Source organism: Penicillium samsonianum (genome assembly GCF_028829775.1).
Source record: "Penicillium samsonianum strain IBT 33392 chromosome Unknown utg000003l_segment0_segment0, whole genome shotgun sequence".
Lineage (NCBI taxonomy): Eukaryota > Fungi > Ascomycota > Eurotiomycetes > Eurotiales > Aspergillaceae > Penicillium > Penicillium samsonianum.
The window spans coordinates 2,114,376-2,140,623 of record NW_026643261.1 but is presented as its reverse complement, the minus strand read 5'-3'; the positions used below and the strand labels follow the sequence as shown (position 1 = coordinate 2,140,623).

The 26,248-nt window shown below is 49.3% G+C and overlaps 9 protein-coding genes across 9 annotated transcripts; 5 read left to right on the top strand and 4 right to left on the bottom strand.

Annotated features, from left to right (window-relative positions):
* Positions 1–671: 671 nt before the first annotated feature.
* N7471_004391 (uncharacterized protein) lies at positions 672–2,858 on the bottom strand (the record flags this gene model as incomplete). Its single annotated transcript, XM_057277110.1, has 1 exon — positions 672–2,858. The coding sequence occupies one exon, from the start codon at positions 2,856–2,858 to the stop codon at positions 672–674; it is 2,187 nt and encodes a 728-aa protein (XP_057136720.1).
* Positions 2,859–4,447: 1,589 nt separating this feature from the next.
* N7471_004390 (ENTH domain protein) lies at positions 4,448–6,551 on the top strand (the record flags this gene model as incomplete). Its single annotated transcript, XM_057277109.1, has 5 exons — positions 4,448–4,495; positions 4,566–4,803; positions 4,862–5,052; positions 5,105–5,216; positions 5,272–6,551. The coding sequence occupies 5 exons, from the start codon at positions 4,448–4,450 to the stop codon at positions 6,549–6,551; spliced, it is 1,869 nt and encodes a 622-aa protein (XP_057136719.1).
* Positions 6,552–7,485: 934 nt separating this feature from the next.
* Positions 7,486–9,581, top strand: N7471_004389 (uncharacterized protein; the record flags this gene model as incomplete). Its single annotated transcript, XM_057277108.1, has 4 exons — positions 7,486–8,233; positions 8,299–8,615; positions 8,672–8,787; positions 8,840–9,581. The coding sequence occupies 4 exons, from the start codon at positions 7,486–7,488 to the stop codon at positions 9,579–9,581; spliced, it is 1,923 nt and encodes a 640-aa protein (XP_057136718.1).
* Positions 9,582–11,478: 1,897 nt separating this feature from the next.
* On the bottom strand, positions 11,479–12,555 carry N7471_004388 (acetate uptake transporter family protein; the record flags this gene model as incomplete). The annotated part of the gene is made up of 3 exons (XM_057277107.1): positions 11,479–11,802; positions 11,881–12,052; positions 12,143–12,555. 3 exons carry the CDS (start codon positions 12,553–12,555, stop codon positions 11,479–11,481), a joined length of 909 nt encoding a protein of 302 aa, XP_057136717.1.
* A 3,733-nt stretch (positions 12,556–16,288) lies between these two features.
* On the top strand, positions 16,289–16,750 carry N7471_004387 (uncharacterized protein; the record flags this gene model as incomplete). Its single annotated transcript, XM_057277106.1, has 2 exons — positions 16,289–16,357; positions 16,421–16,750. The coding sequence occupies 2 exons, from the start codon at positions 16,289–16,291 to the stop codon at positions 16,748–16,750; spliced, it is 399 nt and encodes a 132-aa protein (XP_057136716.1).
* A 427-nt stretch (positions 16,751–17,177) lies between these two features.
* On the bottom strand, positions 17,178–18,287 carry N7471_004386 (alkene reductase; the record flags this gene model as incomplete). Its single annotated transcript, XM_057277105.1, has 1 exon — positions 17,178–18,287. The coding sequence occupies one exon, from the start codon at positions 18,285–18,287 to the stop codon at positions 17,178–17,180; it is 1,110 nt and encodes a 369-aa protein (XP_057136715.1).
* Positions 18,288–18,903: 616 nt separating this feature from the next.
* Positions 18,904–21,746, bottom strand: N7471_004385 (uncharacterized protein; the record flags this gene model as incomplete). Its single annotated transcript, XM_057277104.1, has 4 exons — positions 18,904–19,128; positions 19,183–21,583; positions 21,643–21,682; positions 21,737–21,746. The coding sequence occupies 4 exons, from the start codon at positions 21,744–21,746 to the stop codon at positions 18,904–18,906; spliced, it is 2,676 nt and encodes an 891-aa protein (XP_057136714.1).
* A 170-nt stretch (positions 21,747–21,916) lies between these two features.
* Positions 21,917–22,891, top strand: N7471_004384 (uncharacterized protein; the record flags this gene model as incomplete). The annotated part of the gene is made up of 2 exons (XM_057277103.1): positions 21,917–22,378; positions 22,445–22,891. The coding sequence occupies 2 exons, from the start codon at positions 21,917–21,919 to the stop codon at positions 22,889–22,891; spliced, it is 909 nt and encodes a 302-aa protein (XP_057136713.1).
* Positions 22,892–23,654: 763 nt separating this feature from the next.
* N7471_004383 (uncharacterized protein) lies at positions 23,655–26,109 on the top strand (the record flags this gene model as incomplete). Its single annotated transcript, XM_057277102.1, has 6 exons — positions 23,655–23,758; positions 23,819–23,834; positions 23,890–23,992; positions 24,042–24,275; positions 24,332–25,415; positions 25,470–26,109. 6 exons carry the CDS (start codon positions 23,655–23,657, stop codon positions 26,107–26,109), a joined length of 2,181 nt encoding a protein of 726 aa, XP_057136712.1.
* Between the last annotated feature and the right edge of the window lie 139 nt (positions 26,110–26,248).

Below are 26,248 nucleotides of genomic sequence, written 5' to 3'. Positions count from 1 at the left end.
TTAATAAACCGGGTGTTTTGAAGGCGAAGGAAGCGGTATGGACTGGATATACGGGAAGTTCTTGGATGGGGGTCGGGATAGTTTATGAGTTTCCATGTCCCAGATACCTCGCTGATGAATGTGTATCCACGCAAAAATCAAAATGATTTGTTCGGCCCTCCTGCGATGGAAACTGTACAACAACTCTGGTACAAGGCAAGATTGACCACGGATGGCAATCTGGACAGAGCCTCTCAATGCGCATATCGAGTTATCTACTTGGTCTTCTAGGTCTAACATTGATACAGTAGGACCTCAGTATGTGTTCTCTATGGTAACTAATGGCCAATGACATACCCAGGGGAAGGGTTGTTGTTTGGCTGTCTGTAGGCGTGGTTTTGATCTGTACCTACCTAGGTACTTGCCTAGATGCCTATGAAGGTATAATCCCGAATATGCCCACTTCAATTGCTTTATTCGTGGGTGCACATACTAGGTACCTACAGGTGTTGTAGATAATTCTTGCAAGGCATTACATACGTTCGGGCAGACAGCGTTGCTAGGAAGTTTTCGCTTTTCATTCAACTACTATCACAAAGGCATATTGACATATTGACTAGGATTTCTCATCTTCACATGGCTGCGCCAAATAAAGATTGTTCAATGTTTTCTTCCACGCCCTTCACATATTCTCAGTTCTCACGAGAAGACCAGTTACGGAATTTTTCGAAAAAGTCCATATCCGTCTGACCATCAAGTTCAAGATGGTGGGTATTTCTCGCTGATTGTGGCAGAATGGTCCCTCGGATCTTGGTTGGTGTCTCAGGATAGATATATTCATCATCGGAGGGCCAGTCCCGCTGCAATGCGCGTTGGGAACTAGTATCTTCAGTATCAGAGGTGAGATCAATCACCTCTTGGTTATGTGCCTGTCCTGAGAAGTGTTCGGGACCATCATTCTCAGGGAAAACTCCACTCGACATCGTCTGATGCGTTGAGAAGTTCCCATCATCCGAGGTTTCTGTCTTATCGCACATTGACATAGATTGAGAATTGGACACACCTTCCGAGTAAGAGGTCCATTCAGAGTCTTCATCGGTCTCCGGCGGTTTGTAGTCCAAATCTGAAAATATGTCAGAGAAATGGGCCTTTTGGGGTATCTTTCCCGGTGTCTTTTGGGGCGTGGGCAATGGGCCCTCACTTTCAGAGTCTGACAATTCCTCGAGCAGATAAGGCGGTGGACTTTGAAGACCGCTGTGGAACTGAGCTCTCTCTTTCGCATACTTCCAACCCCATGATTTGGCAAATCTCGACGCTATGTTTCCCCAGTGGATCGTTGGAACTTCAAGAAGAGTCAACAACTTTGCAAGTGTTCGACCGGACTTAAAAGGCGACTTTCTGTTTAACGCCAGCATCTCGCGCAACTTCTGTTTGCAGCGTGGAGCGCTGCGGATAAGAGGAACTTGCAACAAGCGAGAGATGTCGCGGCGGGACTGTACTATTTTCTCGAAACTTGCGATTTCCACGCTGAACGCAATTGCCTTGGTTGGGATGCGGCCCCAGATAAGGTACTCCCCGTAGCCCTTCCAACTGTAGGTTAGAGTTCTGGTTCGAATTGCGAGTGGAGAAGCATAAAAGACTTTCGTGTCCAGCTTCGAGGTGTCAATAACGGTCACTATGGCACCGTTTTGATTAGCAATGGCACGGTGAAGTGGTGCCAAGGGAGAATGAAATGTCGAAATGAATGGGGTCTTAACCTCCTGCTTGGTTACATGGCTCCGGAAGTAGCTTTCGAATCGTTCCTCAGAGAAGTCTTCCGGGTTGAACCATTCACCATTGCAGAAAAGACCGGCTAGAAAAGTGGTTTTTGAGTTGACTCCTTGGGAGTCACGGTTTGACCACCGAAACAGCAACGGTGGCATTTTGTCGACTGGAACTCCTTGCATGGCCAACTCATGGTCGTGATGGTGGCCTTGTTGGTCATGATGCTGGTGGTTGCGATCTTGGTGTTCTTGGTGTTGATCTTCCTGTTGATCTTCCTGTTGACGTTGCTGTTCTTGATGTTGATCTTGAGGCTGTTGGCCTTGGTGATGGTCCTGCTGGCTCCAATCTTTTTGCTCTTGGTGCCGATGCTGGGGCTGTTGGCTTTGGTCGTGGACTTTGTTTTGGTCAGAATGAGTGTGCAGGCTCTGGTCATCGGCACCATCTATCTCGTCGATAGTTAATCCGTGGTTGCACCAGAGACAAATCTTCCCATGGCTAGTAACAACCGACTCGTCGTTTTCCAGATAGTCAGTCTGTTCCCGGTAGTTGGTTTGTTCCAGAAGGTCGGTCTGTTCTTGATTGTGGCCGACACTCATCGTGATACTTTCACTTGTTTGATCATCACTTTCAGCAAAATAGTGACTCCTTTCCTCTGCTCTTCGCTGGCGCAGTGGAAATGGCACGGGGTGGGGGGTCTGCGGGGGGGACTCAGTTCTCGGGCCCAAGGCCATTGCCACCCGCGTCCCCCATTGAGTAGTGTCGATGTCGTCTTCTTCCTTCTCAAGAAGAGGAAGATGGAGAGTGACTGCGGTGGCCTTGATTCGTTGGATTACATTTCTCCATTCTCCATCCATGTTGAACTCAGTATCCCGATGGACATGAGCCCAAACAAGATCACCAGTGTTTCTCATCCAGTTCCACTGTGCGTGGAGCGTTCTGCCTGGAACAAACCGATGGATTCCACGCTTTCTGAGATATTCTCGGAACATCGAGAAGAAGATCTCTTCTTTCTGTTTGTTGTCGCATCGGAAAAACCGGTACAGACAACAAAGGGCTTGGCGCATGGGGATGTCCCATCTTAGCTTTGGTCTTTTGGGGGGTTTGTGGTTCTCCATTTTCAGTGAAAGAGAAAGGTAAGGGACAATGTATCAGAGGAGTCGCAAGGCTGTAAGAGGTAACTTATGGGAGGGAGTGAAGCTTGTTGAGGATGGCCGAAGGCACCTGAAGGTGAGAGGTGAGGGCTGGGAATGATTGAAGAAGAATGAAAGTAACAGAGGTAGGAAGAACAGAGAAAAGTTAAGAGAAGGGTGCAACTGATAAGAAGGGGTGCAGGTGATCTTGAGGCTCGGACTTGGAAGAGAGAAGAGAAGAAGAGAGAGATCACCAGCCCCATCCCTCGAACATTTTGGGAATAGATATATTGTCGGTCCCATGTATATGACTATACCATCTTCTAAGAAGCCAGTGAAGAGCGACGCAAATTTAATGTCTTTAGCCCAGAAAGAGATCCGGTCTTATTACATACCCCTTTGAAAACTTCCACTCATACCGGGATAAGGTAGAAGTTGAAGATCTCACTATCCTAGGTATGCATTTCTCCCATCTCGGACGGATGAGGCAAATATGTACAAGATAACTGCTTTTCTGGCAAGATAATTGATCAACCTGAGAATCAAGGTCGTATAGACCTTTGTTCTCGCTTATGACTAGCTAGGTTCTAGTATAATCAACAAGTGGACTGTTCCATATATAGTTCGAGTATGAAGCCCTAGATCTACACCTCAAGATACTAGTGGTCTTCTACTTGCCTGGGCTGTATTTTGGAAAGAATACCTTAATCTTTACTTTGCTCTTCCCGTCCAATCAAAATATTTGAAAGAAAATAAAACAAATGAAAGGTTGCTTGTTGTCGTGTTTTCCTCAGTTGTGCAAAGCGAGCTGCCTCTTTACTACGATAACTCCCCAGCTAGCTTGTTGTCACTGTCTATCTACGTTATATTTAATTGGCAAATATTGTCTATATACAAGATACATCGGTAGCGTCACAGTCTTCAACATAAACCAATCAAAACTGAGGAAGTCTTGCTGATGTATATAAATATAATGATACTCTAAATATATAGAAACGATATTATAAGATTCAGATATTATTACCAATAACTGATATATTCAAGGTATTACCATCTGATCACAGTACATATAGCCCATAATCTTTCATATATGATCCAATATCCAAGTTCGATATCATGTAGCATATAGTACTCATATACTACCCCGTGCACACGCGGAACTGCTCACATGCGCTAGTCCCGATTTGGGGTTGCCTCTAGGAACATGCACTCCGCCCCAGGAACTCCCTTTGCCCTCACCCTAGAGATTATCCTACTTGCTATCCTTATCCCTCAATTTGCTTCTCAGCCCATATTCACTCTGTGATTTTTGTTCCTAGCCAATCCTTAACCCGGCCGTTCCGATCGGACTTTGAACCCTTTCCCCTAGAAAACCACCCACTTTCCTAGGCTTACAGCATGGCTCAATGAGCCACGTCATGAACGATACGGATGATTGAAGATTTTCTCGGACACTACAAGGGCATTGATTCTTGGAGCAGGCTCTCCAGTCTTTTCCCACTGTCTTTTGACACACTTACATTCTCCTGAACCATCGAGAAGTTGGACACCGATTCGCGACTTTTAAAAACAACATGCCCGGAGGATTTGAGAAGTCAGTAAAAGGGGCCACGAAGCTCAAGGTCAGTCTGAATGCCACATAAGCTCATTATTTTCTACATGCGACAATTATTAACTATTTGGTGTGAACAGCTTGCGGCCCCTAAATCCAAATACATAGAGAATATCCTTGTGGCAACTCATACCGGCGAGGCAGGAGTTGCAGAGGTATTCCGAACCCTTCAAATACGACTCCGAGACTCGGCATGGACCATTGTTTTCAAGGCACTCATCGTTCTCCATCTCATGATCCGAGAGGGTCAACTGGATGCTGCGCTGGGATACTTGTCCGATAACCCGAAGAAGATCGCGCCCAGCAATTTCTCTGAAGGTTAGACCAGCAGTTCCCTCATAGCGATGTGAGCGCAACTTACTAACTGTTTTTGCAGCCCAATCGCAGGGACATAATATCCGACGTTATGCCGAATACCTTATCACGCGCGCCAAGGCGTTCGAAGCCTCCAAGACGGATCATGTGCGCAGTGGACCGGGACGGCTGAAGAGGATAGGTGTGGAGAAAGGCCTATTGAGGGAGACTGAAATTGTACAGAAGCAAATTCGTGTGTTACTGCGGTGTGATGTGAGTGAATATCCGAATTTGGGCCTTCTTCTTGGTGACTGACAGTGTATAGCTATTGACGGATGAGCCGGAGAACGAGATCAGTTTGACCGCGTTCCGTCTCCTCACACTTGATCTATTGACTCTATATTCAGTCATGAATGAGGGCACGATCAATGTTTTGGGTAAGTCAGAAGCCCCTCCACAGATCTGCATTGGTCTAACTTTGAACCCCAATAGAACACTACTTTGAGATGTCGCGGCCGGATAGTATACGTGCCCTGGCAATCTACAAGACGTTTACAAAACAAACGGAAGAAGTGGTCCAGTTCTTGGGAGTGGCAAGACATTTCCAATCTGCTACTCGCCTGGAAATCCCGAAGCTCAAGCATGCCTCCACAGACCTGGCGCGCCTTCTCGAGGATGATCTTAACGATCCTGATTTCGATCTTCGGCGACGGGAGTACTTGGCCAAGAAAGGCGTACGAGTTCCACCGAGCATGGAAGCCAGTGCGACCGATGTATCAAAGTCAATGCCGAACACACCGATGTCGAACCCGCCGGCGTCAAACCTACCCAAGCAGGCCGAACAACCGAAGCCACCACCTGTGGATCTGATCGACTTTTTTGATTCAATTGAGCAGAACCAGCAGCCAATGGGGCAACAGAACTCAATGCAGTACCAGCAAACAGGGTTCCAACAGCAGTCGCAGCAACCATTCTATCCCCAACAGACTGGCTTCCAGCAGCAGCCTCAGGCGATCCAGCAGCAACCCCAGGCGACTCAACAGCAGCCCTTAGCAACTGGATATGGCCAGCCAGCCCAATATGGAGCGCCTTATCAAGCACAGGGCCCAAACAATCCATTCGGGCAGCAGCAGCAGCAGCAGCAACAACCACAACAACAACAGCCGCTTCAAGCTATGCCCACTGGCGCTGGATTTGGAGGGTACTCCTCCCAGCCCCAATCGTATGGCTTTCAGTCGCAATTGGCTCCTATTCCGCAGGAAGGCATTGCCGCCTTCCCTCAACAACAACAGCAAGCACCTCAGCCCTTGCAGCCCCAGCACACCAATCCATTCCGCCAGTCAATGATGCTCAACACTCCCACGGGCGCTCAGCCACCCGCCGCTCCTCTATCGCGACAGAACACGAACCCATTCGCGAGACGACTATCCACAGCAAACACGCAATATAATCCCTCAAACGAGCAATTTCAGCCTGCGCAACCCCCGCAAGTGCCGCTTCCTCAGCCACCACAAGCGCAGCCAATCCAGCCTCAGCGAACGGGAACCAACCCTTTTGCGCGGGCCTCTCCTGCTCCGCAGCAAGGTCTGCAACCCCCAGCAGCTGCTCCCTTGCAGCCTAACCCAACTGGCAGTACCAACCCTTTCCGACAGAGCCAGTTTATCAATCAGCAGACCGGACAAGGTTGGCAAAACAGTGGGCAGAGTGGTACAATGGGTGGATTAGAACAGCTGAACACGATGCCGATCTTCCCGCGCCCCGGCATGACCTAAACTTAGTGGCCCAACACGATTTGCATGGCCTCGGAATGAAACCGACGTCCGTTAGATTATCTTCACTTGAATATCTCATTCGTTCTATCTCACTTGCTCCCCCACATCGCCTCCACAGTAGACCACGGATGTTTCCGTGTACAACTAGCTCTGATATTACCTACATCGTATGTTGTATATTGTAGATATTGTAGATTTCAAATTATATACGTAATTACCTTCGGGAGCTCCCTCAGATCCAATATTGAAGGCAATCTGACGTCCAATAAAAACAAAAACATGCACGTAGTTTTTTAAACTTCAGTCGCACAGTCTCGGGCTCTACGATGCCCACTTTGACAGGTTTAAGGCTAGTGCTGACAGGGGCGGGAGATCTTGACTACGTCTAGGGCCGTTGGAAATATTCGTAATGACCTCACAGGGGGCCAGAATGCAGATCATCTTTATATAGGGTTTTCTCCGTATATCTGGGGTCCACGGGTGTTTCATGAATATCAAGGTTTTTGTGATGATAGTAGTAGACCACGATATCGAGGTCTCCCTCCACTGTACACATGTGTTATCATTCTTTTTTAACACATGACTTTAGAAAGAACAAGCTCGGTGAATATAACCCCATATTCTCAAGGTCAAGTGGATATTGGAACTTGCGACTGTTGTAGCCCTGGAAAGGGGGGGGGGATTATTATGATTCCGAACAGATAAACAAAGAAAAAAAAAAAGCTCTAAACCCCCTTAAATCATCTTAAAATAAACCTGTCGAATTCCACTAGAGCTCTTAGCGGGGCCGGTGATTCGTTCTGCAATGTGAAGAATCCAAATTTCCTGTGATTTCTACCCCGCCGGTCCGGAAAGGAAGTTTGTCCTCTTCTAACCTCCAGGACTCCCTCCTCCTACATAGGTAATGAATGCCTCGAACGTCCAAATAAGCTCGATGAACGCCAAGGACCTCTTACCGGGTTACGAGCAGACCTTGCCCGTGCTGTCTCGGCCATCGGCTGCGGCTTGGGCGGCCGATCCGATCCACTCCCCCTATCACTTCGATCCTATACCTGTACAGAACGTGACCTCTACACCTCCACCTCCACCTCCACCACCTCCTCCACCACCACCTCCTACTCCCCCACCCACAGCTCCCAGTCGCAAAACAACCACCAGGGTACGCAAACCCCGCAAAAACGACAATGCATCTGCGGGGAAATCAACGTTATTCTGGGTCAACAGTGATCAGCAAACGGCAGCGGCAGGCACAACGGACGAGACCCTGAAACGGATTCGGTCCCATGTTATGTCCGAGCATAATCGCAAGAAGCGAATGGAAACCACAGAACAGTACAATAAGAGCAAATGGAAGCACTCGACTTATCAGCCACCGACAACAAACTCCGGGGCACTCGTACCCGCTCAGCCTGTCCGTCCGTGTATCAGCTCATCCGCCAGCTTATCCGGCAGTCAAATCTCAGAGGAACAAGAGCTAGAACAGGTCGAGGAGCTTGTTACATCAACAGCTGTGGGATACCCTGCTACGCAAGCCGCATCATGGGATGACTGTAGCTTTGGTGGGACGATGGCCTACCCCGCTGGACCCTCTGCATGGTCTTACGTGGGACAAGGAGCTAATGATCCTTTTAATACTGGACATACGCAGCTCACAGATAGGATGATGCGACATCTACGAGTTTGTGAGTGTTTTTCTTTTTTAACCCGATCAAGATATGGTAGAGCTTGTATACTAACGCAAATATAGTCCTCTGGGACCTGACACAAGAAGCACATCCATTGCAGACGCGATATAAGCCCAAACTGCAGGCGCATTGGGCGTCCTTGATCCAGCGCGACCCGGCCATTCTGCATGCGACAATTTGTATGGCTACTTCCAATGACGCTATGCGTGCAGGCGAGCTACCCATCCGAGATCCAAATCAAAAGCGGAGTCAGTTGGTGATCGACACGTTCCACCACCGTGGTGAGACTATTCGACTGGTCAATGAGGGTCTGTCAGACCCGGTCAAGGCTTCTAGTGATGTTTTGATTGCTGCAGTTTCTACTTTATTGACAATTGAAGTGAGTATATTCTACGAATCAGGCCTGCGATTACTGAAGCTTATACATGATTGTAGATCGCGTCGGGGAATCCCGATTATCTCAAAATCCATCTGGCAGGTTTGCGACAGATGATCGCACTGCGAAAGAACTTTGACGATGTTCCTTCAGATGTGCGGTTCCAGATCTCATGGTCAGTCAATCCCTTGATGATTAGATACAAAGCTTGCTAACCTCACAATTAGGACTGATATCCGAGTTGCTTGCATGGCCCACGCCAAACCTATATTCCCCTTTATCCGCTACAGCCGTCCAGCGCGTTTTTCTCTCATCCCACCCAACGACGACGTAGCATTACTTTCCACCCGCCTCTTCCCTCTACTCAAAATACCCGGCATCTTCGGCGAAGCCATGCCGCAAATCGTATATGATCTCCTTGAACTATCTTGGTATGCAGAATGGATCAAAGGCAACACCGGGTACAAAGAGTTCAACGAGGAGACCGAGGACTATTTCAACACCGAAGTGCTGCACGTAGAATACCAACTGCACACAGATCGATACACAGCAACAGGCCAAGTAAAGGGCGACAACTCCATCGAGGGCTGCACCCGTCTCGCTTTACTGCTGTTCCACAACAGCGCCATCTGGAACTTCTATCCAATGATCGGCCAATTGCTGCCCAAGCCGATCCAGGCTCTGCGCACCGCCCTCGAGGCGACCATCTCCTCGGGCTTATTCGCGCTCTGTCGCGACCTGCTCCTCTGGCAGCTTTTCATGGGCGCGGCCTGCAGTCTAACCCTGCCGTCAGAGCGGGCCTTCTTTGTATCTGAACTAGCCAATGCCGCGCGGCTGCAGGGAATCCACTCATGGCAGGAGGCCCGTTCTATCTTGTTAGGCTTTTTCTATGTCGATCGCATTCACCTGCCTATGCTTCGTCAGATTTGGGATGAGTGCCATTTGCAGGTAGAACCACCGGCAGTATGAACTTGGCTACTTGGCTCTGCCGTAATAGATCCACTTTTCTCAAAGCTGGTTATATACAGCCATTTCCTTCTAGTATATCCTCAGGCTTTGGATTTGCCATTTCTGCTACCTAGCCCAGAATGAAGATATAATGTACATAGTGCTACCTATTTCCAATGATTGACGACTACTCCTCTCCAAAACAGCTATAGTCTATCTACCTAATTGACCACTTCTCCAGGCCTGGAACTAAATATACTTACTACTACTACTCCGTATGCAAAGCGTATTGCTACCCCCAATCGCTCAGACCAGAAGTACAATAAAGTACAAAATACTATCCTGACCTCAAACAGCCACAAGCCCCCTGACAAGAACAAACAAACACCAAAGCCAAGCACACCATCCCGATCAAACCCGACACATACTTCATCATTCTCGGCATCCAGCGCCCATCAGCCACAAAAATAAGCCCGGCATCCCGATATCCGAACAATCTCCGGCCGTTCCTACGCGCGACGAAGCTGATACGCCGTAGAAGCCCCTGCCGATATTTCACCGAGATTCAGCCGGTGCAGTGGTCGGCTTTGGCTCGGCGTTGCGCGCTTTTTGATAGATGCTGCAGCTCTGCTTCCTAGCTTGTTTGACCTTTCTGGCTTATCCCGTTGCCTGGTTTTTTTCGATTACATTTTATTTCTCTTCACTCTGTCTCATCGATTCAATCAGATATACACATACTTTCTACGAAAAGGAAGACTGCCAGGGAATGTTACAAACATCTACAACATATCAGAGTCTTTGGAACCCACCTGGGATATCACCCTGTCATACAGGTCTTAGCCCAGACCGAGAAAAGACCGGGATGATATCAAACACCAAATCTCCACTCTCGGGTGGCTCGATTCCGGGCATGAAGGCCAAGGGTCTAGGTATAATAGGTAAGCTCTGCTGGGTCTGAGAAAAAGACTCATTTCGGGGGTATATACATATTCCTATGCCCCCTATTCCTTGTTCTTCCTTCTCTTGCCTACTGAAAAAACCCTTTTTTTGTTTGCCAATATAAGATATTGAGATTTCGTCTTCAACCCTTTTCCTCCACTGGATATCACTTCATGAATCACATACCAGGCTATCTATGGCTTGTCAGCTTCCAGGCCTCCCTAGGTTGGAGGACTTGACTAGTCATGGATATGCTAGATGATTGATGACAGAAGTTGCCAGTGTACCTGGGCGGAGATATTGCTTACTATGTGATAGATCCTTTGCATCTTCAGCTCGACTGGCGTTTCCCAGCTCGCAACAGTGACCTTTTTTAACTCGCATGCATGGCTACACAAGTTGATTGGGTTGGATTTCCAATTCCTCAGGCCAACAACAGCAGCCCTGCAATCCAACCCGAACAATAGCAAGCACAGGGAGAGGATTCTACTCGACCTCAAAGCCCGAGGACAGCAGTCTACAAGATGGAAGCAAGAGAAGGTTGAAAGGACATATCGTGAAGGATGTTGATGAATTAATTACTGAGTCACAGAAACTCGCAGGTAAAAGAGACTAAATACGGCAAGGAAAAACCAGAGAGCACAAGAGATCACCCGAGTGCTCCCCGAAAAATTACAACCAGCATCAATCGACTTTCCAAAACAAAGTGATGACTGGCGAGATTTTTGCAACTGCGCCGAACAGGATGTTCCGTATTGATCATCCATGCACATAGCAACGGTCACAGACGAACAGACAGACCTCCCTCCAAAGCGCAACACAACCGACAACGAGCAAACGCGTCGAGCACTAAGCGAATAGGAACTCGGTCTATCTGCCTATACATACAACACTGGGTATCGAAAACATTACAAGCACCAAGCGGGCACTCCACATCACCGTCTCTTTTCCAATAAGAAAAAAGGAAAAAGAAATTCGCTTATGCGAGCTCACGGTCGGTCTTACCACGGCGGACACGGCCAGTGGGGGACCAGGGGAAGTGAGCGACGGGGATGATGAAGAAGCTGTTGCTAGTATCGGCGATACCAGCGAGGGCATTGTACCAGGCGGCGAAAGCAGCCAGGAAACCGAAGAGACCACCGGCCTTCTGGACGTTGGCGTTGGGGTGGCCGTCGGGACCGCGCTGCAGGTATGCGACACCGAGCAGGAGGAAGGTCAGATCCAGGGTGAAGAACAGCAGGAAGAAGGCGACGGTGGACTTGAGGGTGCAGAACAACATGATGGTGGTGAAGATGAACCAGCCCTGTTATGAACATTGTCAGCGGGGTGGTCTCTTGCATGTGCTACGAAAAGACAGAGAGAGGAGGATGCAAGAACTTACCAACAGGAAAAGACCCATGGAGTCATAGAATTTGGAAGGATCCTTGCTTGTCTCGCCGAGCGCCTCACCGATCTGGAACCCACCGGGGGTCAAGATGATAGCGAAGGAGAGCCAGAAACCACCGTAGGAGGAGAGAGCAGTAGCACCGAAAGTGTTACCAACAGCCATTTCCCTAAAAAAAAAGCAAGAAGCGCGTATTAGCCGCAGAACATGGCTGTGAAACCCAAGGGCCCCCGGAAGCACTGAAGTTACGGTTACATACCACATGCCGGACAGCAATTGAACGAGACCACCGTAACCGAAAGCAAGACCGACAACGATGTTGGGGCTCGAGATATCCAGGGTACCCATGTTGATGGCGCTCAGGACGAAAGTAGTGAGGGCGAAAGCGCACAGGCCGAGAGGAGCGGGATTGGCGAACTTGCGGCCCTCGACGGGCTTGTACAGACCGGGCTGGAACTCACCACCGAAGGGAGGCAGGGATGCTTCTGTGGCGTTGACATGGGCGAGGGGTCCGTAGCCGAAGCGCGCGGCGGCGCGTGCTACCTGGTGCTCTTCGGCGGACATCTGGGGCTGCATGGGAGCGCCGTTGTTTCCCAGGCCGTTCTGGGAGGGGGAGGAGGAACCCACGTCCTTCTCCAGCTCGGCGTGGTTGATTGCTTCAGTTCCAGACATGATGCGATATCTGATTGTCGTTAAAAAGAGGAAGGTAAAAAGGTATAAAAGAAGAAAACAGTATGTAAAGCCTTATAACACAGTTATAGGTAAATAGGAAAGGATTCAAATCAAGCACAGCACGGCTGGGCTAGAGAGATGAGAGAACAGGGAAGCTGGGGAAGGGGAAGGAAACTATTATACTCCAATTGAGCCCTCAAAAAGGCACAGAAGCACTTCCCTTTTGGAAAATTGGATTTGGAAAAGTGTGGAACCAAACTTACGTTTTGGTATTCGGTCTGTTTTATTACATACAATGATTTGCAGCCGCCAGGACCCGTTCCCACTATGGAGAAGTTGATAGAGTGAGTAATATAAAGTGGAGAGAGAGAAGAATAGAAAAAAAGAGATGTCGGGGGAATGCTCATAATTATAAGAAAATAAGCCCTTAAAACGAATGTAGACTTATTGCTATTATTGCTAATATTTTTGAATTTGCTTTGTTTCACAGGGATCAGAAAACTATGCCGTCTAGAATAATGTCAAATTAGCCATGCAGGGACGGCACGGAGGAATGGGGAGAGGGACCGGTCACTGGCCTATAGGTAATTGGCAGGCAAGGATGAAAGGAAGACCTAGCCCGGGGAAGGAAGTGGAGAGACCGAAAGGATCCGGGGAGTGATATTATTGGTTCACCGGTAGAGGATTGGGAACATTTGAAAATAAATCATCATCGAGGATTAACTTTCTTAGCTTAGCTGAACTTGTTTAACTTAATGCATAATTCCATTCTACTATGTACAACCATATTGTAAGCTTATAATCCCGAGGGTTGAATCCTTACATCTACAGATCTTCTTGGGTCAGCCCCATGGACAGTTGTATAGGCCAGGGAATTTACTAAAGGGACCCTGATAAGAGTTAGGGCATATTAAGATTTCCATGATCATCGAGTAGAGCCCACTTTATTCCGTACAGAGTAGTGAACTACGGAGTACTCCGTACCTCGTGCATACAGTACTTTAGTGCAATGGGGAATCGGAGTGGGAGCAAAGACGTTGAGGTAGAAGATACTTGTTGAGAGCGGCTTGTTCGGTGGTAAATCCCGGTACTGAGTACACCGAGCTAAGACTGCGTCACGACCTCGGTCTATTAATCACTGTGGAATGTATTTTGCCTTGAGGCAAACAGCATACCAATTGTTGCCCATGTAACGGATTATGAAATGATTCAATCATTTTCCAGGTTATTCTACACTAGATTCACTGTCTGACTAGGCAAAAAGTATATATAAAATCGTAAACCTTTTAGCCTGATATGTTCGGACGGGATTACGCACCAATGAGTTTCATAGTGAGATCAAATTCCCATTTCATACATCTGTGCATGGATTACAGAATGTTTGATGTATTATTATTGTTATTTTCTTTTTCTTCCTCTACGAGTTTCATTTTTCCCCCACTTAGCGTGAGACTCTGCCCCCTTTTGCCCCTTTTTTCAGACTGGACACGAAGCACGGATACACCACTAACAATGCACCTAACACACATCATACCCACTACCCACGGGTGGTGTACGGTGTACGGAGTACCAGACACCGCATGGAGCTGTTATTCAGGTCTAAGTTGAGGCATTGTACGTTTCAAGTCTCGGGACAACGGGACGAAATATCATATTCAGGTTGATCTGCAAAAAAAAAAAAAGAGGTAAAAACAACAGTACACTGCCGGTACACTGCCGTGAACCAGTTTGACGAGTCTTGCCGTGTTCTCTCGAATGGGCCATCAGTCCGCGTCAGTTCGGGGGGAACCTGGATCGGCGCACGAGGCTCGGACCTGTGTCTTTTTTTTTCTTCTCTCTCGTAAGCTGTGATGTGCGAGAAGCTACTGCAGGCGTGTCAAGCTTCATCTCCACAAGTAGCTCTGCGATAGGATTTACGGCTAACGCTAATGACAGACACGGTGGAACCACTGGACGTCTGTGGATGTCTCAGTTCCAGTCATTTGTGCCTACTCCGTACGGAGGTTCCCTACTGGCCGTACTGGTTTGAGATTCGGACCGGGTCAGAGATGCCCCCGTTCGAATTCAGACTAAGGTATACAATTTAGCCAGGCTTTTCTAGGTCCATGTTGATGTCGTGGCAACAAGGTAGCATTGCAGCTACAGAACCGGTGAGGTTCTTTGTCACTCGGAAATAATATTATGCAAGATCCCTTTTAGGACGGTATGTGCTCCGTATATTATATGCAGCTGTGCAGCAATAATAGGTTCCACTCATGCAATGCGACAATCATCCCGAGGTCTACAACATAAGCTCTCGTAGCAAACTATGGACCCGAAGGATTCCCTCCAGATCGTAAGCTGTAAGCATCCACCAAAAATACCTGGGCAATAGCTTGGATTTGTGGCGTTCGCCAAGTGGCAATAATAAACAACACACACACGCCACAGATTACCCTTAGGGTCTTCCAAAGTTCCTTCGTCCACGGGAAGCAAATGTTATTGTCAATCCTCGTGGCTAAGTGGCGCTTTAACTTCCCTCTTAAAGAGGTTATAGTTTATCTTCATCCTGTATTGTGTCAATTTAGCCTGTTTTTGTTTATGAGACATGCATACGGTAGGAGAGACATGGATGGATGGAAAAAGCAATTTAACAGAAGCCACATGGAATTATTGTTAATCCTTTCGGTTTTCTAATTTTGACCCATTTTTGCGATCCAGACCTGAACCGAGCGCAAACTCTGCTTTTATCAAAGGTGGCACCATACAGAGTACTTTGTGCATACATTGACAGCAATGAGTTCATAATTCATGCACTTCTTATATTCTGCTTGACCAATAATAATGATCTGGTCTAACCTTTCCCCCACGCCATACACATATCACTAATTGCTTGCCACATGGAGGTACTCAGTACCAATTATTACCAGATCACCTCCCTTCCCCCGAATTCGAGGTAACTATATTGTACAAGAGCTGCCCTTAAAGAAACTTGGCGTTGCTCCCTGCTTGATATGGCGAAGCGGTGCGGGGAGAGCTTTCTCAGCCCTGGTCGATCGTGTACCTAAGGAGCATCATGCATCGTCATGCGAGCTTACATATACAACATAGTGCTGGATACGAAAGTACGAAATCTTGGAACATATGATTTTAGTGATTATTACACTTGGCGAATTGGCATTTCCCTTTCCCCACATTCTGCTCATCTGATCTGATCCCCCACAAACCCCAATACATACCCCAATACGTATACATTCCACGGTTACTGTCTACTAAAATGACGATTTACCCTCGGCTGAGTAGGGATTCGGCTCGGCGGAGCGGAACATTCGGGTCATCCAAGATATTACCAAGGTTGTCTCCGTGCCAAGTCGGTGGAACCCACGTTTTGGTAAAACCGGATGTCTGCGGTATTGTGGGGGAATTCCTTCGAACACAACTACCGAGTTCTGCTTACGATGCATATGCATCTCCAGGGCTATACCGGATTTTCCCCGCTTTTCTGAGCTGAGCTTCCTCAGTAGATCATGCTCAGTTTCGAGACTCACGTGTGGGGTGACTGGTCCTCATTGGGTGCTCATTGATTACTCAGTGACCACCTGGGCAGGTGTCCAATCAGTGAGCAACTCCCACTCAGCCGCTATACCCAAAATGGATTAGCCCAGGGTCGTTCATACTGTAGTAGTTGCAAAGGTATAGTTCGTTGATAGCATTGCTCCTACCCTCATATTCTTAGAGAACGTATTTCAAGAAAATGCGCCATGACTATGAGGCGCAGGAAAAGGTCAAGTACATCACATCACCTGTTTGGGGGGCCATCTTCGTAGCTCTGGACCCCTGCAGTCCTTTCAAATGTTTCCTCCTATCAGCTTATCAAATCTTATAGCTCGACCTCACCTTCCTTTATTACCTAGATATAGTCTCCGATCCAGATGACGCCGAAAAGGAACGGGCAAGAGAACATCGTCGCAGAACCCCGGTCGGCCTCGTTGGCGTCGGATGTGCCACTCACTGCCTCGATGAAGTTCGTCGCGGCCTCGGCTGGGCGGAGCAAATCTCCCCTGAGACTTGCACCCAGGATCTTGATAAAGGAGTGCGAAATGCTTTATTGTACGAGTCGCATGGAATCCTTATCTACGTTTTGGCCGAGGAAAACGCTCCTGTGAACAGGATTACTCCCCAATACTTGTTTTTTATGGACTCTTTGCCTCTTTGATCACTCGTTATTGAACGGGGGTGGGGATCACGCTTCTTGAGGAGATCAAATTGCACGCATCTTGCTTGAACGGGGAGTATATCCGTATTGGCAGCGCGGCGGCTTTGACGCGTTTAGCCGTGCAAAGGAACTTGCGAATGGAATGGTTCTCGCCGTATTCGAGGAATGGAAAGAGGTCAAAATCCTAACGTTCAGTTTTGCTTCTGACTAGGGAACTCATACTAAACCAACCCAAAACAACCCCAAAGAATAGAATGGCAATCTGGTATCTCAGCACCGGCACAGTCTGAAGTGAGTCTACGAAGATCATGTTTAAACACCAAATTCACACATATATGCTAGGTTATATTCTAAGTCTAGCTCTATATACATCCAATGATCTATACAAACATCGCTAAGCAATCAAGACATCAAAACCAATCTTAAATCAAGCCGCAGCCTCAATAGTCTTCTGGAACTCAGCACTGAACGCATAATCAGAGTATCCCTTGGGGTCCTTGGGGACATAGAAAGTGGCCCGATCATAAGGCACGAATGGAATGCCGTTCTGGACACGGAACGGCAAGTCGGGGTTCGAAATGAACGGCCGTCCAATACCAATAATAGCATCATAGTCCGCATACTTGACATCAGCCGCCTGAACCGCCGAATCAGCCTTATACCCCCCAGCAACAATGACAGGCGAAGCCTTCCCATAAACCTCCAGGAAGAAATCCAACTGATCAGTCGGTTCAACATCAGCATTGCCCGCAATGCTGGACTCAACCAGATGCGCGTACGCAAGTCCCAGCTTCGCCGTCTGCGTCGCCAGATATTCAAACTGCGGCTTAGGATCCTCCATCCTCATCCCCTGGAACGTACTCCAAGGACTAAACCGAATACCAGTTCGATCGGCACCAACAGCCTCAACAACAGCGCGCGAGACCTCAACCGCGAACCTCGCCCGACCCTCCACACTACCTCCCCACGCATCCGTGCGCTTGTTGCACGTATCCTGCGTAAACTGATCAATCAGATAGCCATTGGCCGCATGGATCTCAACACCATCAAAGCCAGCCGCAATGGCATTCCGCGCCGCCTGCGCATAGTCCGCGATCCATTCGTGGATCTCGGTCTCGGACAGCGCGCGCGGCGTAGGTGCGTCTGCGCTCGCGGGCGTCGCGCTACTAGACACGACGTCGAAGCCGCCTTCGGCTTGGAGAGCATCAGGGTTTGCGACCCGGCCCAGCGCCCACAGCTGTAGGTAGATGTAGCTGCCCTTGGAGTGCACGGCGTCGGTTACTTCTTTCCATGCGGCGATCTGCTCGTCGTTGTAGATACCGGGCACGTTGGGGTACCCGCCGGCGCGGGCGGAGATGAAGGTTGCTTCAGTTATTAGGAGGGTGCCGGGTACTGAGGCGCGCTGGGCGTAGTAGTCTTTCACGAAGGGGAGCGGGGTGTGGTTGTCGTCGGCGCGGAAGCGGGTCATGGGGGCCATGGCGATGCGGTTGGAGAGCTCGACGCGGCCGACGCGGAGGGGGGTGAAGAGTTTGGTCATTTTGATTTTATTTGATATATATCGTGAATGGGTTCAATTGGTTTTTCTGTTCAATTGGTTTTTAGAATACATTTGAAGTGAATGGCAATGGGTTTTATATATTGTATTCGATCGCAATATCCCCTTCGCAGAAATTCTAAAGTTCTCCACTTGAATGGATTAACAAGCAATGGCGTTATGGAGTTATGCCGGTTCCCCGAGATCATAACGCCTTAGAGCAGAGACTTCTCGAGTCTTGCAAACTAGCTAGTCTCCGAGTGGTGCAAGTGGCGATTCTGATTCGCTGCCAGTTGGCCCACTCCAGTGCTGGCTCGGGGGAATTAATAATACACGAAAGACACCGAGGTTACTGCCCACTTGGGTGTATAACGTAGAATAGCAGCTCGTCATCAACTAGAGATTCTTGAAGTTTCTTTGACATTCAATGGTAGCTGAAAGTAACATGTAGAAGCTACCTATGTACTCGAGCACATGGAGAGTTGTACAGGTGCAAATATCGCCAAACACCATCCTCTGGCCCGGCCACGGACTATAATCATTGCACAAACACGGTTTCCTGGTATCATAACGGATTGTAGAAGAACGCAGCACCAAAAAAAAAAAAAAAAACCAGACATCATCGCTCCAGGCGACCAACAGTAGCTTCGAGCTGTGCGTTGAACGCCCGAATTTGGTTTAAGAGACCGCCTTGTGCTCCAGGGGCTCGGGAACTCACATCGGCAACGGTGCGAAGCATGTATTCAATATCAGCAGAAGATTCCGCAGCAGAGGCAGAACGTTGCTTGTTGCGGTCGAGGGCCAATTCAAGGCTGTGGATGGAGTTGCTGATCGTGGATCGTGACTAGGGACTATTGTTAGTAAAGTTTTCGCCAGGGTTAATAGTGAAAGGTCTCACCGATTTGGCCTTCTCCTCTTCAATGTGTTTGCTGCGTACTGCATCCATCTGCAAAGCTATGTTCTCGCGTTCTCGACGGACCCGGTATAAATGATTCCGTAGATCCATCATCTCCCGCTTAGTCTTCTTCAATTGCACACCAAGCACAAAGTTGCTATCGAGTATCCCGCTCAGATCCATGAGGCGACTCTCGAGCTCCGAGCCAAATACTTCAACAGCTTTTCTCTTGCGCGACCACTCTGCACGTCGCGTAGCATTCGCCTCGTTCGCAATCCCATCCTTGAGTGTATTAAGTGTCTTCTCCAGAGTCTCGCGGCAGATCTGGCTCAATACATCGGCCGGGTTGACACCGCCGCGGTTGGGTATCTTGGCCCTCTGGTGCGTAGTGAGTTCATCGGCGGATTCTTCTTCACCTCCAGACCCGTCGGCCGTAGATGTTGTGCCACATAGAGAATTGACATTCGCGAGACGGTAAACAGTGACTGGGACTGTTTCTCCACGAGGCTCTCGTGTCTTGCGACGAGGCTGTTCTTGTGTAGGCTCAGGCTCGGGTTGGTATTCTGCCTCGGGTTCAGGCTCAGGCTCCTCTGCTCGCTTGGCTTTCTTCCCAGGTCTGCCGCGCTGTGACTTGGGTGCTACAGATTCCGCTTCAGGCTCAGGCTCAGGCTCCATCGCACGATTGGCCTTCTTTGCGGGCCTGCCACGTTGAGTCTTAGGTACTGCAGATTCCGCTTCGGGCTCCGGCTGGTCTTCAATGACAGGCTCCGGCTCGGGCTCGGGCTCTATTGCGCGATTGGCCTTCTTTCCAGGCCTGCCACGTTGGGGCTTGGATACTGCGGATTCTGCTTCGAGTTCTGGTTGATCTTCTGTCTCGGGCTCAGGCTCAGGCTCGGCTGCGTGTTTGGTCTTTTTACCGGGTCTGCCACGAGACTTAGGTACCGCAGATTCTGCCTCTGGTTCTGGCTGGTCTGCTGTCGCAGGTTCAGGCTCGGGTTCGGGGTCAGTTTCGGCTGCACGTTTCGCTTTCTTCCCAGGTCTGCCACGTGGCTTGCGCACCGCGGATTCCACAGCTTCCGGCTGTTCATCCCTTTGTGATGTTGGCTTGCGACCCCGACGTGGTCCCGAAGAGGACTCCGCGACATCTGGTATAAGTTCAGGTGAAACCTTCTCAGTCGCGATAGCTTCAATAGCCTTCTTGTTAAGCGAGGGTCTCCCACGAGGCCGTTTGGTCTTTTGCGCCCCCTCAACTTGAGCTGCCACAGGCTCATCTTGCGCCTCGGTTGTAGGTTCTTGTACATCGGCTTCCACGTGCAGTTCCGGAGTGTTGTTCGCGGTGGGTTGATGCCGCGGGCGACCTCGAGACTTTTTCGTCTTGATAGAAGGCCCTTGAGACGTCCGGTTGACTTGCTCTGGTGCATCATCTTTGGATGGTGGAACATCCTCAGTCATGTCGACGTCCTCATAAATAGTCGGTGCATGGCTAGCTTCAAGAGCCTCGGCCGAGCTACCGCGTGGTGATAAGGCTTTTGTGGCAGATTTATCTGTCTGAACAACCGGAGAAGCGGGTTCTGTGATAGCTTGTTGAATTCGTTCCTCAGGCCGTGGTGGTGACCGAGTGTTATGTCGTTTCTCGCGTAGTTGCCCGGTGTTTTCAGGCTGTTTGACCCCGGCCTGAGCTTCAGGTGATGTAAGTGGCGCTTGTGATTCTTCAGCTACTGCAGGCGCCGTAGGGCCAGACACTGGAGATGTGCCTTGGGATAGTTGCTCTTCAGCGGCTGGTTTTGTTGGTTCCGCGCCATTGGTCCCCTCTTCTATTGGGTGTTGATCTTCGACTGAGGTCTCCGGAATGGGTGAGATATGAGGCTGCGGGGATTCATTGTTGGTTATTTCCGATGGAGGAGGTGCATCTGTATTTGGAGGGTTTTGGGTGTGGCTTGCGTGGGACTCTGTGCTACCTGCACTATTATCAACGGTGTGTGTATCACCATTCTCAGGTCGTCTGCCATTCCGACGAGAAGGAGTATCTTCTGTTCCATTAGGAGGACCTGAAGAAGCATTAGCACACATTTCTGGCATAACACACCAGCCTGGTCCATAACATACTGATCTTTCTCCTCTTGTTGCTTCGCGTTTGTTCAGATCTATCGTCTGAAGAGGGTATTTCATATGTCGAGGGTCTTTCTGGGAGCTTGTTGCGCGCACTTCCCGGTGTGCGCCCAACCCCCGGGCTTGCGATCCTGGTTGCGATACCTTTAACGGTCGTGGTGTTGTGTTCGGTGTGGTCTGTGTTCGCGGTGGATTCTGAGCTTCAGGGACAGTCGCAAGCGGTGCGGGCGCTGATAATCCAAGCGCTGGACTACCAAATGAGAACCCAAAATTGACTTCTTTTGCTTTGCGCGTCCTATACTAGCAAGTCAGTTTCTATGTTATGGTTTCGCGGGGTATAGGCAAGGCGCGTACCCAGCTCCACGCTGCCGCATTTGCTGCCGCTCCTCTCGCGCTATCAATTGTTAGCAATTCCGCACATAGATAAACACAGCACCACAACACATACAGGCTTCCATTTTGGAGGAACGGCGTCGAAAAAGACGCGTCGTGTTGATGGTTGAGGAGTAAAGACGAGCGGTCGGAGCCAAGACGATCGGGGCCGATCCATTTTTGTGCCGATTTCTCCGCGCAACCTTCAACACTCCAGTTGCACATTCTTAGTTATTCTCGAACTAAGTATTTCCAAATGGGTTGGTTCTGGGGTGATAAAAATGATACTGTCCAAAAGCTCGATCCGGGGCTTCGGGACTATCTCGAACAGGAGAAGCCCGACAAATATGTGCCTGGACCCAATGTGAAGCCGCCCTCGACGCCCGCGCAATCGCCCGAACCGTCTGATCCCTCGAAGCCGAAAGTTCCTGCAGCATCACTCTACCAAGATGGCCGTTACGCTGATCTATGGAAAACCTACAAGCCGCCGATGGAGCTTGACGAACAATCCGGAGTCCGCGGAGCGTCCCGAGTGATTGAAAAGTACAAGGAGCGCGGCGACACAGTGCAGCGAGCAGCGATGGAGAACTGTGCCTTGGAGCATGAAGCCTTGACACACTGCTTCAAGACGGGCAATTGGCGCAAGCAGATTGAAGCCCGGCTGACCATGTGCTCGGCGGAGAATGGCACCTTTTCGCGATGCTTTACGACTCAGACTGTGAGTTGGTGCCACATCTCATAGCTTTCTCGATCATGTCGATTCTAATATCTTTCTTTTGAACAGAAATTCCTCCAAGCTCTCGGTTACGCAGCCGGCTTCGAATATGACGCCGAAAAAGAGGAGCGCATTCAGATGCATGCCGACAAACTCTACCACCAGATGCTAGACTACGAAAAACGAATTGAGGATGCAAAGGCCGCTGGAATCGAGCCACCGCCTCTCACATCGCTTTTCAACCCAGAGAAGCCTACGCAAACCCCGAAAGCCGGCCTTGAGATTCCTGGAGGGGAGCCAATCCCGGAAGAGCTCAAACCGTCGAAGCCCTTACAGAAGCTCACGCCACATGAGCGAGAGTTGGAGATTCGGGCACACTATGCGCAGCGGGAACAGCACAAGATGTATGCGCAGGAGGCTGCGCCCTTCATGAAGACTCAAGACGATGCCCGACAGAAGCGACAGGATAAAGCTGTAAGCTGGTTTGGAGAGACTCTCGGCAAGTGGATGTCGTAGAGGAATAAATCTGGATTCTTGTATTTATGTATTATTTTGCTTTGAAAAATGGCGACTGGAGAGGCGTTGGGGTTTTTTTGAAGTTATGTATTGTTCTTTTCCCATGGTACTGTGCAGAGAGTAATAGTTACACTGAAGTGTAGTCTTTGAGGTCTTTGGGTTACTTTTAGGTGCCTCTGTCTATCCTTTCTGATTTCGTATTAAAATCTTCTCTAGTGCTTACCTCTAGGGCTGAATATGTACTCCGTATTAGGGAGTATTATGGTTGAAATCATAACATGAACAATTTCTAGTATAAACAAGCCAGTAACTAATATATCTAAATACATATGTAGATGCTATGTAGTATTCATATATAAAATAGTATCCATGGATATAATAAAGGAGAATGTCAATAAAAGCCCTCCCCTCCCCCGGTGTCCGTAGCCTATTTAATCGTCGGTCGCGTTCTTCCGCGCAAACAACTCGAAGCATCATCGGAGAATCACGACCCGTGGACTCTCTTCCCTTAACCTTCCTCCTTGTTTCAACTCACACTGTTGCATTCTTTCTTATCTTCTTCCATATTTGAATTACACTTCCTCTCCGTCTTCTTAGCTGAGAGTAACTGAATCCTCTCCAATTCAAAAATTACCCCAGATATCACTTGGCAAAAAAGATACCTGGTTGATCATTGGACTCGGAAACTATTTATTCTCTCTTTAGGCCATATTTCCCTACTCGAAACCGGTGGTGCTCAACAAGCTGAGCTGCGGCGCTCGCCATGAAGGCCACCCCGTTGCTCATCTCATGGCATAATGACAATGCCCCTATCTACTCGGTGCATTTCGATCCCAATGGCAAGGGTCGGTTAGCTACGGCTGGAAAGTAAGTCCTGTCTGTCCTCTCAGAGTGTTGGAACGATTTTGCTGACTGCTTTCTTTTTAGTGACAATAACGTTCGAGTATGAACCCGCTCTCCGTCGCCCTTCGCACACCTTGATCTGACATGTTCTACAGCTCTGGAAAGTCGAGTCTACCGGGGAGGAAAGAAAAGTCTCCTATCTGAGTACTCTGATTAAGCATACACAGGCCGTCAATGTGGTCCGTTTCAGCCCGAAAGGTATGTTCTTCCGCTGGATAGCATATGCCTGCAAGTCTGACAGACGTAGGTGAGATGCTGGCATCTGCCGGAGATGATGGAAATGTCCTACTCTGGGTACCTTCGGAGATACAGACACAAGCTCTGGGTGAAGATCGCTCAGACGATAAAGAGTCCTGGCGAGTGAAGCACATGTGTCGCTCGTCCGGCGCTGAGATCTACGACCTGGCCTGGTCTCCCGATGGTGTTTTTATCATTACAGGCAGCATGGACAACATCGCACGGATTTACAATGCCCAAACTGGTTAGTTACCCTCAAGCAATCCTCATACAGCTCGATAAGCTGACCGAATTATACAGGGCAAATGGTACGACAGATTGCCGAGCATTCTCACTATGTTCAAGGTGTAGCATGGGACCCGCTTAACGAGTTTGTCGCAACTCAATCGTCCGACCGATCCGTTCATATTTATACATTGAAGACCAAGGATGGACAATTCACATTGACACCACACGGGAAGGTTCTCAAGATGGATCTCCCTGCAAAACGTATCGCATCGAGCAGTCCTGCACCTCCGGAAGTGACTAGCCGGTCACAACAAAGCACTGGAAATTCCATTGCTATTGCCTCGCCTGCTCCCTCGACTCCGGGGACCCCAATGGCCTCCAACCTACCCATGGATCCTCCTCCAGTCTCACACAGCCGGCGTTCTTCGTTCGGCTCGTCTCCTTCCCTTCGGCGATCTGCGTCTCCTGCTCCGTCTCTTCCGTTGCCCGCCGTTAAGCCGTTAGAGATATCCTCTCCAAGTTTTGGTGGCCTGGGGGTCAAGAACGCCAGCATCTATGCCAACGAGACGTTTACTTCTTTCTTTAGGCGACTGACTTTTGCTCCTGACGGAAGCTTGCTGTTCACACCAGCTGGCCAATTCAAAACTAGTCACGTATCAGCTACGGATTCTACAAAGACGACAGACGAGATCATTAACACGGTTTACGTCTATACCCGGGCTGGTTTCAACAAGCCCCCGATCTCTCATCTTCCAGGACACAAGAAGCCATCTGTAGCCGTCAAATGCTCCCCGGTCTTTTACACGTTGAAGCAAGGCACCCAGCCTGCGAAAAACATTACCCTTGATACGTCTTCGGGTGAGGAGATGTTCTCATCTCTTCCAGAGCCCGTGGTATCCGGAACCCCATCTTTCACCAGCCAACCCCACCTGGTCCCTCCATCCTCAGAGCCATCAAAGCTTCAGCCATGCCCAAAGGCTGCCGAGGAAGGCGGCAATGAAGCAAGCCAGAGCTCGGCGCCTGTCTTTGCACTTCCTTATCGCATTGTATATGCCGTTGCCACCCAAGATGCTGTTTTGGTATATGACACGCAACAACAAACGCCGCTATGTATTGTCAGCAACCTGCATTTTGCTACTTTCACTGACTTGACCTGGTAAGTACTGTTTCTATTCTTGACATCCATGTATTTCTTTCTAACGCACAACAGGTCCGCCGATGGATTAACATTGATCATGAGTTCTTCTGATGGCTTCTGCTCTACACTCTCGTTCGCACCCGGAGAGTTGGGCCAAACCTACACAGGAGCAACCTCTGTGGCTCACAACAATGCAAACCCAACCACCCCTGCGACAAATCTCACACCTCTGCTGACACCAACGCAATCGGCGTCTCCGCATGTGCCATCTCCAGTCAAGACGAACCATGCGTCCTCAAATAACACAGGTCCCGCACCACCAGCTAGCCCCGCGCGGTCCAACTCGGCCTGCTCAGTCGCGACACAGCAATCCACGCAGCCAGCCCCTGCGGGAGTCGTGAATAATCCCACTCCCACACTAGGGACTGTTCCATCCGTGACAGCAGCACACTCTGCGCAGCTACCGACACTTCCACTGACAACCCCACCACAAACGCCTACCTCGGCCGCTCCACAGAACGGGCCCACTACGACCGGTTCGAGCGTTCTGGGGAAGCGTGACGCAAGGCCTGCAAGCGAGTCTGAAAGAGAAGACTGCAAGGACGAACCAAATAATGCGTCGCAGCAGCCGCCGAAGAGGCGTCGTGTGGCACCCACCCTTATCTCGGCAGGTACTGATGGGGCCTCATCCTCAAAGGACAACAAGTCCTAGGTTGAGATTATGTAGAGTCTTCGGGCTCTTGAACCCTTTCTCGGCCTCGGCATGCACCTGCAAGGCATGGAATGACCAATTTGCTTTGCCAACTACCGCTTCTTATGATTCATGTTTTTTTTTCTAATCATTGCTCATG